This window comes from Giraffa tippelskirchi, chromosome 14 (genome assembly GCF_054371585.1).
Source record: "Giraffa tippelskirchi isolate mGirTip1 chromosome 14, T2T-mGirTip1v1.2.pri, whole genome shotgun sequence".
Taxonomy (NCBI): domain Eukaryota; kingdom Metazoa; phylum Chordata; class Mammalia; order Artiodactyla; family Giraffidae; genus Giraffa; species Giraffa tippelskirchi.
This window is the reverse complement of record NC_137288.1, coordinates 51,945,032-51,958,296: the sequence shown is the minus strand read 5'-3', so window position 1 is coordinate 51,958,296 and position 13,265 is coordinate 51,945,032. Positions and strand designations below refer to the sequence as shown.

Sequence of the window (13,265 nt, the reverse complement as noted above, 5' to 3'; positions counted from 1 at the left end):
TAGGAAAGAGCCGCTGGCAGATCGTCAAGAGTTGTTTACAAACCAGGAATGAAGCAGTCAATCATTCCTTAAATATACAGACAGCCCCAAAATATAATCTGAGAAAAACACCCCAAAATCATTCTAAATAAAATGAACCAACTGCTTTGGGATGGGTGAGCTCCTGGTCTGAGTACACTTGACCCTCTGTCTCCACAGGTTCTCCACTGGCAGATTCATCCAATCCAGATGGACAGATAACACTGAAATATTTGAAAAAGCAAAAAACCCAGAAAGCTCCCAAAAGCTAAAACTTGAGTTTTGCACATGCCAGTAACCATTTATATAGCATGTACATTGTAATAAGTATTACGAGTGATCTAGAGATGGTTTAGGGAAGGTGTGCGTAGGTCATATGCTAGTACCACATCATTTTATATAAGGGATTTGAGCACCCTTGGATTCTGGTATTCTAGGGGGTCCTGGAACCCATTCCCCATGGATACTGAGGGAGGAGGGGGTCTAAGAGAAAGGCAACTTGGGAGACCACACAAGACGTGGAGGGGAGATGGGGAAATGAAATCAGCTTTGCCCTTCATTAGTTTTGCATCTGGGGAGTGTTTACTAACCTACCTGACCCCTATATGTACTTTTACCCCTTTAAAGTTAAGTACACCCCAATCACTCTCAAAAACACACAATCAACAATTTTGGCCTCTTAAAAAAAATCAATCTACAAGGCTGCAAAGGAAACACACAGCAATTTCCTACAGTAATCAGTCAAAAATCAATAAAGATTTGCACAATGACTGCAAAGAACTTTACAGACCCAGGGGCTGTGGTCCCCTGAGAGTGTGCTGGCATCTGCTACTTTGTTGAACACTTTCTGCCCTGTTTCCCTTTGGTGGGTCCTCCTACCCTCTTGCTGTGACAGGATTCTGATAGACAGGGAGAGTATGAGGGAGGGTCTGGGGATCTGGACGGGAAGAAAACAGGACACAGAGTCTTGGGGAGAAGCTCTCCCTGCACTGTAAACCGGGGGACACTTGCTGTCCCTCCGTCCCCACCCAGGCCCCGCTGGAGGTGTGCGCGTCCCTCATCAGACGGTCCTCTCACTTGGGCAAGACTCCACTGCTTGTGTCACTTACTGCTACATGTTCCAGAAACTAGCATGTTCTCCACACAAGATGTTTACATTTGGGAAATAACTGGGAAAAACTAAATATCTGTTTCTTAGTTGAGACCAAAAATACTGAAAAGAAATTTACATAGTAGTCTTAATTTTCTGTACGAGCTCACCCACAAGGACCAAGCTTTAGTCGACAACATCCTTGCCTTAAAATACACATTTATTTAGTTTTTTAGTAAAAAAGTTATTTATTCCAATTTATTTTCTCAGTATAAGTTGCTTAAAATATACATTTAAATATTAGTTTCTTGTAAAGCAACTATACTCCAATAAAAAATTAAGATTTTAGTTTCTGTTGCTGCTGTTTCTGCCTATAGAAGCTTTCTCGAAAATACAGAATTTAGTTATTTTTGATTTATTGAATTATTCCTTGCTGAATTTACGAGTGATAGGGCTGACGGTGGCTTGGTTGCCAACAACCTGAATTATGCTGTGTGTTTAGCAAAGAGAAATGAGAGTACGTACCCTTTCTACTGTTACAAATGAATGTTGATGGCGGCATGATTCATAATGGCTCAAAAGTGTAACCAATGCAAATGTCCATCATCAGGTGAACAGATACACCAACAGCAGTATATCTACACAATGATTATTGTTAGTGATAAAGGGACTAAATTTCTAATGCATGCAACAAGTGGATGAATCTTAAAATTATTTTATGCGCAATAAGCCAGACACAAGAGTGAGTATTACTCCCAACAGGGTTTGCCTCTGAGGAGAAAGAGGACAGTGGGTGGGAAAAGGCCTGAGAGAAACGTCTGGGGTGACTGGAATGTTCTCTGTTTTGACTGGCTGTGATTACACAGGTAAAAACACTTCTCAAAATGAACTGAGTTATATACCTAAAATGCAGGCACTTGTTTTAAAAATATCTATCAGTAAAAAAAGAGGTAACTAATCATAATCCCATTCCTTACAAATAATATAATTATCTTCAAGGGTCTATATAGCTGCTATGAATCAAGAACCTACAGCTACCATGATGGGTAAATCACAGAGAAAAAAGTTGTTCTTGGGAAATAAGAATATGTTTGCTGAAATTTACAAGGAGTGAGAGAAGCTAAACAAGATAACAGAATCATGACCAAGAAAAAAATTACTAACCTGGAACATAAAGATGAAGAAATCTGAGCAAAAGAGAGTAACGTGAGAGAAAATTTAGGATACTGAAACTCAATTCAAGTAAAGCAAGAGCCATCTAATACGTGTTTGCTAACCATCTTGTGGATTTAAGGATTAAATCCACATGCTATGGTGGCAGCATGGGAGAAAAAAGTCAGAAGTTCACTCTAAGGTTGGCACTGCACTGTAGTTGTACCAGCTTGGTTTACCCACCATTAGTCGCTTCTTTGTGATTAAAACAAACTCCTACTTGTTTAAAGCAAGGTTTCTTAGATTTTCTTTTCTATAAAGCAAACACAGATGTAAATGATCATTTTTAACAGATGGTATGATTGTATTTTGCAGTGAATTATAAATCAATAGCAAATGTAGCTATTTGATTTTTACTTAAGGCATTGGAAATAACCAGATCGACTACTTTCCCTTTTGAATTAACTGACACTTCAAATGACTAATTCATTTATGTCAACTACACATAAGGAAAATGTTTTCTCTTATCTATACGAACGATCTGTAGTTTGTGAGGATTGTAGATTGGGTTGTAAGCCTTTTTGTAAATAAATCTTTTGTAAATGCCCAGATTTCATGGCATTTATGATTTAGAGTCAAGACTCAACCACATATAATATATAGACAATAGGCAATTATATATATTATAATAGACAATTCCTTTATTGTAGGTAGTTTATTGCAAAACCAACATGTTGAACTTTAACAAAATCATAACGTATTATATGGACTCTTCAGATGACCAAGCCTTTCTTTCCTAAAACCTAGTAGCGTCAACAAACATAACTGAAAAAAAGAAGAAAAAGTCACACCACCAATACTGTCTCAGCAGGGAGGAGGGAACCTTCTGGGATTCAGCATTCCCTCCCCTAACTTCCTGAGGGGAGGGAATATGAGGATGGAAAAAGTAAAGCAAAAATGGAGTATTCAAGCTTCATCAAGGGAGAGAAAAGATAGCTCAGGATAGAAGTGCACGTAAAAACAGATGTGAGAGGAGGCTCTGGCTAAACCATGAATAAAGCAACCTTCCTTGTCTATAAAGTGACAGATGCTGGATCTTTCTCCCAGGGCTTGCCTGATGTCTGCTCCGGGTAAGTGGGGGGTGGAGTGTTGGGGGTGAGAAGTGGCTCTGGGGAAATGCATGCGGTGGGGGAGGGAAGGGGACCCTGGACACCTGGCATGAAGAGCACTCAGAAGTAAGGTGCCCGGTGTTCGCCCTGCGCTGGGGAAACACCTGCTGCTGTCCCATGACCTGACATCCGTATCCAGTGGACCTGGGACCCAATGGAACCAATACTCATAGGAGAATGTTTTAAAATAAGAGAAAAATGTAAAGGGACTAAATGTGTCATAAAGAAATGCCTACCCGCATTGGTTTTGTGGTTTTGTGTCTGTTTTAACAGAGCATGTAGTTATTTGTGGCTGTAACTATTAACCTTGGGTTCACTTACTGCTGAATGGTTTCCTCCGAATAAAGGCAGACGGGTGTGCTGACAGCTGTGCTTGTCCAGCTACCTTAATTATGCTGCCCTGCGGTGAGGTTCCGCGTGGTTGTCTTGAAGGACCGGCTGCCTGTCTCATCCCTCCCCGTGTCCTCTATCACTTACCGAGGGGCCGCTGGCTTTGATGATTCCTGGCAGCGCTTTTCCCTCCTGGGTGCCATCCAGCTCGCTAGCATGGCTGTCACAGGTGTCACCTGGCTAAGGAGAGAAGTGAAGTCACTTTTATCCAGGCACGTCTTTCCCAATAAGGGCTTCCCAGGTGGCGCAAGTGATAAAGAAGCTGCCTGCCAACGGAGGAGACTTAACAGAGGTGGGTTCGATCCCTGGGTTGAGAAGATCCCCTGGAGGAAGGCATGGCAACCCACTCCAGTATTCTTGCCCAAGAATCCCCATGGACAGAGGAGCCTGGAGGGCTACAGTCCATACGGTCTCAAAGAGGTGGACATGACTGAAGTGACTTAGCATACACACACATCTTTCCCAGTGTGATGGTTTACTCAGTTACACATCACACTAGAATCAGTTTAAAGGCACAGCCCTGTGGAGATACAGAGTTAAGGACTAAAATGTAATGGTAAGAGCATTCTTCTCTGAAAGGATGCTGATCCTCTTAAGTACCGTGCACTGGAACAGAAATGAGTCTCAAAAGCAGACACCACTACCTGCCTGCCAAAACTCACTTTTCTTTTCTCCTCTAACATACGAATATCACGATCTCGCTGTAGGATGCTGTGTGTCTGTCTAAGGGGACTAAGTGTGATGCTATGATGGTTCGGTCCAGTGCGATTTTGGTAAAATGTTACTATGGAGAACAGCTGGGAAGGCTAGTGTTCTCTTGCTGACGTGGATGGAACCAAGCTGACTGATGCTTCTTCTAGGACGTGGACATGACACGTGTGATGCCTAGACATCCCACAAGCATTAAATATTAGCCTGCATGCTACATGGAGCACAATGGAAAGATTAAAAAATTGGTAGGTCCATGAAAGAGGTATTAGTCATACTAGCCTCAGAGTCCTTATTTTGTAAGGAAAACAAACCTCTAATTGTCTAAGTCAGGAAGCTTACTGATAAAACTACGCTACTTAAAAGTCAGACTTTATGACTATATTTTGGAATGATTTACAAATCAAAAGCAAGAGCATTCAGCGCTCTTTCAATTATGAAACTAGAAAAACATTAGACCGATTATCTCACAAACACATATGACTGAGCCAAATATTTCATTCCCATTCTCTGAGATTTGGAAAGGCTCTGATTTTTTACCATGCAACTATGCAGCAAATGTATCGGAGACTGTTCTGACTGTAATGCACTGCTCTGTAGGCCTTGTGTATACGCTCTAAGATTTTTTAGCAGCATTTGTGATACAATGGCAAATTTCCCCAAATAAGATGCAAACATTCTATCCATGATTAAAACAACGCTTTGCAAAATTAAACATGCTGGGTATTCATGAAATAAACTTTCACATGAGATCTTAGAAACTTCTTTTTCCGTATTTTCTAACTTTCCCCCAGTGTGTACGCATGCTATTCACGTGAAGAACACACATCTCTTTGGAAGTGGAAACAATGCTAAAAAGCAGTACAAGAAAACTTAGGTCAGGATGGAGAACAGAGAGTGAACCACTCCCAACAGAGAAAGGGCGTATTTTTATAAGTACAGCTCCAAAGGGCACTGAAAACCAACAAAGTATTCTCCTAACAGATGAACAATTGTTAGAAATTCCTAAAAAGTAAAAAATAATTTGCTTCATAATCATAGAGAAATTCTCAGCCTAGAAGGGCATAAGACAACACTGCTGGCAAAGAAAGGGCAAATCCACAAAACACAGACAAATGAACAACCAAACTTAGACTGATAATTACACAGGACAGAAGAGGCTCCAGGGCGACAGCCAGGATAATTCAGTGTGAAGTGTTTGCTCAGTGAAGGGGCCGAAGACCTCCTGACAGCCCCCTTTACACTGAGCAGCGGGCAGAAGCCAGGCATAAACCCAAGGAAAGCCTTCAGGATGAAGTGAGCCACCTGCCTAAGAAAGAGGCCGAGCGTTGGGACCATGACAGACCTCAATATCAGGTCACTTTGGACCTTCATGAAAGATGTGGGTGGGAAAGTAATAGGAAAACATGAATTTTATCTGGGAATGATGTCATCTGTTACTTTCCCTTTGGCATTGAGGGTGTGTGCATGCATGTATTTATCTGTGTATGTATACCTGTTTACACACACACACGCACAGACTCATCCATGTATGCTGTTAAAATAATGTCCCTTCACAGACTGTTCACACACCTTACTGACTTACACAGGACCCAAAGTCAGCCTTCTTAATCAATAAAGAGCTCTTTAGGAAAACATCTATATAATGGCAGAGAAAGCATACACCAAAGACATGTCCTAACAGTCACTAACTAAGCAATCTAGCCAATCACCAAGGATCATCAGTCACTGGAGAAAAATCAACACTATAAAAAAGTTAGCCATGGAGAAAAATCAATATTTTTGGAAAAAAAGAAGTATACAGATAATGATAAACATTCTGGGAGAAAGAGATAATCAAGGGAAGAGAAAAAGGCTTATGATGATGTAACAATTTCAGAGAGATTTGAGAGACTACTGCAATCATCAGTCAGGACTACCTATTACAAGAAAGTGTAAATCAGTGCAAAAAGCAGGAGTTCTTATGAATTAACAGGATGATTGCTGAATTTAAAAATCAACAGAGACCCAATTATAACCACTCTTGACAAAAATTAGAAGTAGGTTTCCATAGGATGATGTTGACAAAATCTGCTAGCATACAGAACAAATGGACAAAAAGACACGGGAAATGTAAGAGACAATTTAAGAGTTTTGTGAATTTAATGCAAGAAATGAAAAGAAGAAAAGGGAAAATGGAGATAATCTGGAAGGGACAAGGGGCTGGCCTGTAGAGTGCAGACAGAGTGCCCCACATAAGACATGTGTAAGAGGGAAGGAAACAGCAGAGAATCTAAACATCATCATCACCATCATCTTCATCAGATCAAGAATGGTACAGGGGTCACTCCTCGACCAACAGAGAACCCCTCTCCCTCTGCTGGGAAGGAAAATACAGGGCTACGGAAAAGGAAACACAGAGGCATGAGAGAAGCAAGTCTCTCCCTGTAGATTTTCTGCTGCCAGGAAGCCAAGTGGAGACAGATGTCAGTAACCCATGTCCTTCTCAGGGTGAAGGGCATGCTCACTAAGAGGATCCAGCCTCATGCCAGGAGGTGCAGACCACAGCTTGAGAGTCTTCTCTTTCGCTAAAATAGCCTCAGTGGCAGTTCTGAACTCCGATCAGCACTCTGAAACTCTGTACTAACCTGGGCAAGGTGGGCTCTAGTGAAGTGCGTTTACCTTCTGTGTGAGACTGTGCCTTTTTCCCACTTACTGTGACACTTTCCAGAGGCTGCAGTACTGTGTCCCCATGACAGATTTACATTTAGAAAATAACTGAAATGTCAAAATATTTCTTACGGTGAGAATTAAATTAATTCTGAAGGATTCAAAGAAGGTAGCCTAAAATTTTCCACTGTGCACTCAGCAGAGAGAACAATGGCTCAGCTGACAGCCTCCTCCAGTCCTGACTCCCAGCAGCCGCAGCTGTGGTTGTTTTTGTCACTGTAGGTACAAGGAGGCCACGTTATTGTTTGCAGATTTAACTATTTAATTATTCATTCCTGAGTCTGAGACCCTTTTTTTCTTCCTTGTTACAAGATAAGTTTTTCTTTTTTCCTTCAAATTTTTCAGGTTGCCTTGAAGTAACCACTTCTCCTGACCCCTGGGCGCTCGCACCCCTCTCTTTGTCTTACCAGCTGACCATTTCTGCAGGAGACCGTTGGCATCCTTCCTTCATCCGGGCTCACATCCAGAAGAGGAGCTGGGACACAACAAAAATCATCTGGCTATTGAGAAAAACAGAGTGCATTTTTATTCAGGCACATTCTCCCTGGGGTCACTGCGCATTCAATCACGCATTATGCATACAGTGTGCACGTTCATACAGAGTTGGTGAGACACCCACAGATAAGACTGCCTGTGCACCCAGCACTGCATGTGGCCACTTGGCAGCCAGTCCTGGGACCTCACCACACACCAGATGCAGTAACAGACACTGGTCTCTGTGGAAGACACTGTAAATTAACCACCTGCCCCAAACCCAGTTGCCTGTCTTTCTTAATAGGGTCTTGATTTTTTTTTTTAAGGAAAAAAAAATTGTGTACAATTAGAAAGTATTAATTTCCCAGGCTCTCTTGTAGCTAAGAGTGATCATATGTTTCCAGGCCATGAGAGGTAACTGGAATTTTACCAAGTAAGATTTCTGGGAAACTGAAGGCAGAGAGAGACAGGCAGGAGGTACAAGTACCAGGAGCTGCCAGGAACATGGATGTGGTTGTCAGGACAGGCCCAGCCCCCTCGGGCTGGATGCAGAAGGATGAAGGCCATGCATGAAAGACAAAACAGAAAGATGGAAGGAAGCTGGATCTGTGCTAAAGCAAAGGAACACCTCCTTTCAGTTTCCTCATTTGTACTTGTATAACTCTTGGCTTTTCTGTGCCATGCAGTCAAGCGTATATATGTGATATAATCATGTTTTTTTTAAAAAGGACTGTATGCCTTTATTTATACAGTTAATTGTGAGTTAGTCCCACCTTTATCTGTTTCTCAATTATGAAATTGAAAATAGATTCGGTTGACTGTTTTGCTCAGTGAAATGTATTACTGGAGGTAATAACTGATTCACAGCTTCTGAATATTAGAAAAATTCTGTTTGGGCTCATGATGAAATGGATTTGAGATCTTGCACTACGTACCCAAACGCTGACTTAGTATCTGTGATTTAGTGTATAAGAGTTCTACTAAAACAAGGTTTAAATAGTCTATTCTTTTAGAATAGAATTTCACTGAAAATTGTATTTATTGACTAGTCAATTAATCACAAAATTTTATTTGGGCCCATAGAAATAGTCATGTTTTTCCTTGCTTGTCCGTATTTTCTAAATTTCCATTAAAGACTACGTATTACTTTTATAACAAGGAAAATAACCACATTTTTTGGAAGAAACACATACTACTGAGAAATCAACATAAGAAACTTGGATCAAGATGGCATATTCTCCTGCCCCTGCAAATCACTCAACATGTCAGAGATACTTTTCTCAAAGAGTAGATCTAGAAACCACAAAATATTTCCATTAGCAGAACAGAAATTGCTGGATGTTCCTGGAAGATAAAACGCAAGCAAGAACGGTTTGATAAGGGTACAGAAAAACTTGGGCCTGAAAAAAAGGTACAAGAGAAAAATGTGTGGAAGGTCAATGCTGATCGAGAAAAAGCACATCTCCAGAATGAAAATTTAATGAGCAGGAAGGCATCACCTAATTCAGAAGACAACAGCCATTTAGGAGAAGAGCAGGCAGCAGCTAAATGTATTCAGGATTCAACTTAACGGTCCCTGTGGTGACAGACTGATCATCTTCTTCCACCTGCGACCACTTGGCCTGCCTCACTCCCCACTGTCTCTAGAGCTGGAGCTCCAGCAGCAAGACTGGGTGGAGAAGAGGGAGGTGCACAGGAGGAAGGCCCCAGGCCACTTCCCCTGGCCCACCAGGAATGTGGTCATCTCTTTGCCTTTGCTGGAGTTAAATACTGAACAGTTTACTGCACTTACATGCTATGGAAAAATGAGAAAAATAAGACTGTTCATTAACACTTAAGCCCCAGTGGGAAAGTGCCCACATTATAATTCCCTTCAGGGTCCAAGTGAAAGGAGAAGCACTGTTTCTATGTGGCTACAGTGCAAAGTTTTAGGAAACCTAGAGAGGCTAGTTATGCATTTTTCTTGAGTAGCTGGGGGATTCAAGACAAGCTACAGATACGTCTATATTTTGCAGTTTGCCAGGGAAGAGGAATTGATGCTTTTGAACTTCAGTGCTGCAGAAGACACTTGAGAGTCCCTTAGACTGCATGATTAAACTAGTCAATCCTAAAGGAAATCAACCCTGAATATTCATTGGAAGGACTGATGCTGAAGCTCCAATACTTTGGCTACCTGATGGGAACAGCCAACTCACTGGAAAAGACCCTGATGCTGGGAAAGGCTGAAGGCAAAAGGAGAAGGGGGCAGCAGAGGATGAGATGGTCAGATACCACAACCAAGTCAAGGGACGTGAACTGGAGCAAATTCTGGGAGATGGTGAAGGACAGGGGAGCCTGGCGTGCTGCAGTCCATGGGGTCACAAACAGTCAGACACGACTGAACAACAATAGCAAGGGAAAATGAAAAATCTTAGTCTGAAGTATCCAGAAACAGAAATGGGGAAAGAATGCATGTAGGCCAAGTTCTTAGTACTCGCTCAAGATTATCTGGGCGATAAGTGGAAAATGATGCTGGAAATTTAAACCTGAAGGGCAAACCTTTCCTTTGATATGTATCTAGTCCAGGACTTGTCTGTATGGAGCCTGACCTCAAGTTGTAGCATTGCCTGTACTCAGTTCCGCCTGGAGACAATCTCACCTTCCAGGAAGACACAGATTTCAACCAGGCTGAAAGTTCAAACAGCACAGAACTCAGAATGCCTTCCCTCATTCTGCTATAACTCATTATACATGGCAGAAGATTCTAGAACTGTGATGAATATACTGGCTACAAGCCACATGTGACAATTTAGGTTTAAATCAATTATGATTGAACACAGTTAAAATTTTCATTCCTTACTTACACTAGCTATGTTTCAAGTGCTGATGCCACATGTGGCTTGGGCTATCACACTGGAGAGCACAGAAATGGGTCATTTCCACTACTTTAGACAGTTCTAAGAGTTGTAGACAGTTCTAAGAGTTGGATGAAGAAGGCTGAGTGCCAAAGAACTGATGCTTTCGAACTGTGGTGCTGGAGAAGATTCTTGAGGTTCCCTTGGACAACAAGGAGATCAAACCATTCAATCCTAAAGGAAATCAACCCTTAATATTCATTGGAAGGACCTGATGCTGAAGCTCCAATACTTTGGCCACCTGATGCAGAGAGCTGCTGCTGCTGCTGCTGCTAAGTCGCGTCAGTCGTGTCCGACTCTGTGCGACCCCATAGATGGCAGCCCACCGGGCTCCCCCGTCCCTGGGATTCTCCAGGCAAGAATACTGGAGTGGGTTTCCATTTCCTTCTCCAATGCATGAAAGTCAAAAGTGAAAGTGAAGTAGCTCAGTCGTGTCCGACTCTTAGCGACCCCATGGACTGCAGCCTACCAGGCTCCTCTGTCCATGGGATTTTCCAGGCAAGAGTACTGGAGTGGGATGCCACTGCCTTCTCCAGATGCAGAGAGCTAACTCATTGGAAAAGACCCTGATGCTGGGAAAGACTGAAGGCTGGAGGAGAAGGGGATGACAGAAAATGAGATGGTTAGATGGCCTCACTGACTCAATGGACATGAGTTTGAACAAACTCCAGGAGATAGTGAAGGACAGGGAAGTGTGGTGTGCTGCAGTCCATGGGATTGTAAAGATTTGGATGTGACTGAGTGACTCAACAACAACAACAATGACAAGTCTAAAGGCCAGGGTTCTTCTGGGATGTTGTAAACACACAGGCAAAGCTTAACTCCATAGACATGAGCTGCTCTGGCAACCCCACTCTGATTAATGTATCTAAGAGAAGACCTGCCTGACACACAACCTAAAGTAACTCAAATTAGAGACTGTTTTCAGTTATGTCACAACCCAATATCCTTGAAGTTTTAATTTATGTCATTATTGATATCACAATTAAGCAGATAAGAAACCTAATTCCAAGTGATTAACTAACTGGCCTTAGCCAACTTTATCTGTGCCTGCAACAGAGTATCAAGTTCCCCTTTTCCTATATATGAATCCTAGGTCCATGAATCCTAGCTGCATAGAACCTGATATAAGAATTGCACAGAGGGACTTCCCTGGTGGTCCAGGGGTTAAGAATCCACCTTCCAATGCAGGGAAGGTGGGTTCGATCCCTGGTTGGGAAACTAAAATCCCACATGCTGCGGGGCAACTAAGCCCATGAGCTGCAACTACTGAGTCCCGTGCGCCTCAGCTAGAGAAAAAGACCATGCACTGCAACTCAGAGTTACATGCTGTAACTAAGACCCAACACAGCCAAAAATAAATAATAAAGAAATATTTTTTTAAAAAAGAATTGCACAGAGGACATATCCAATAATTATCTGTTGCATCAACGATACAATAAATGGATGAATGAAGTAGATCAGAGCTAGCAGTGAAATGACCATAGAAATAGGAGGACGTGACTCACAGCCTTGCAAGTAAAACTGTAGCCCTGGAACTGCCAAGGGTGAAGTGGAATTTCAACCAGCCATGGCTCAGAAAACATGTGAGGCTACCCTGATTTTTTCTGAATCATTCTCTGGCCCACTTGATTAATGCTGCATCTCACTTTTTACTATTTTAATTACTTTGAACATAAAGGGTACCCTAACCACTCTCCCATTCCCACCCCCAATTAAAGCAAACCACCCAGACATGTTCATGAGATTTGCGCCCACTTCTCCAGGAGTGCGTTGCCTGTCCACAGAGCTTCCAGTCAGCACTCAGATTTAAGCAAAGGCTCCCTGGAACCCACCCACAAAGACGTGCTCCATTACCAAAGAAGTTATCCTCCAACTTCAAGAGAAGGGAATAAATTTTGTGTGCAGGGAGCCTGCTGCATGGGGAATAAGAAACAGTCACTTAAGTTTATAAAATCTTACGTGTTGCTGTCTGCTTCAGTTTTCTCTTTTAAAGCTAGAGGATGGCTATGAACTGTCCTGATAGTTTTTCCATATTCTCCTCCGTCCCCCTGATCATACCTTTCGAGCCCTGTCCATTACTTACAGGAGATTCGCTGGCTCCGAAGATGTCTCTGACATCCCTGACAGATTGCTTGTTCTTTTTTCTCAAGGTTTGTGTGTAAGTATTGTATCTCTTCTTCACTGCAGCTGCCTGGGTTCGAGTCAAAGTAGAGAGCAAGGCTTTGCCATCTTCCTCCTCATCACCGGAGATCAGGGTTGATAAACCCACATCTTGCAACCACTCCGCTTCAAGTTCTCCTTCTGTAAAATGAAGTCGCCAAAAGAAGGTGAGAATATTCTGTGACTGGATGACGTGTATATCTGTAAGTCTGTACACATCAGCGAGTAAGAAATATCAGTAAACAACATAATAAGACCATCCTGGACCCTGAGGATATTATGCCAAGTGAAGTAAGTGAGACTGAGAAAAGACAAACACCAAACACCATATGATCTCATTACATGTGGAGTTTAAGAACAAAATGAAGCAAAAAGCCCAAGAGCATAAATATGGAGAATAGATGGTGTGCTCAGCAGAGGCAAGGAGTCGGGGTGGGCAAGATGGGTAAAGGTGTTCAAAAGGTACACACTTCCAGTTATAAAATAAGTAAGTCAAGA

General features: G+C 42.2%; 1 protein-coding gene across 11 annotated transcripts in view; it reads right to left on the bottom strand.

Annotated features, from left to right (window-relative positions):
- The window catches only part of ARHGAP28 (Rho GTPase activating protein 28), a 140,073-nt gene that overhangs the window by 43,250 nt on the left and 83,558 nt on the right, over positions 1–13,265 (bottom strand). For 5 of the 11 annotated variants that reach the window (XM_081563358.1, XM_081563359.1, XM_081563357.1 and 2 more), the window contains exons 3-5: positions 12,691–12,908; positions 7,644–7,736; positions 3,907–3,999 (exon numbers count right to left, since the gene is read on the bottom strand). In XM_081563358.1, the coding sequence (XP_081419484.1) occupies positions 3,907–3,999; positions 7,644–7,736; positions 12,691–12,908 (404 nt within the window). Of the gene's footprint in view, positions 1–3,906; positions 4,000–7,643; positions 7,737–10,298; positions 10,428–12,690; positions 12,909–13,265 lie in introns of those variants that run through there. The other 6 variants (XM_081563361.1, XM_081563360.1, XM_081563365.1 and 3 more) reach the window with 3 other exon arrangements.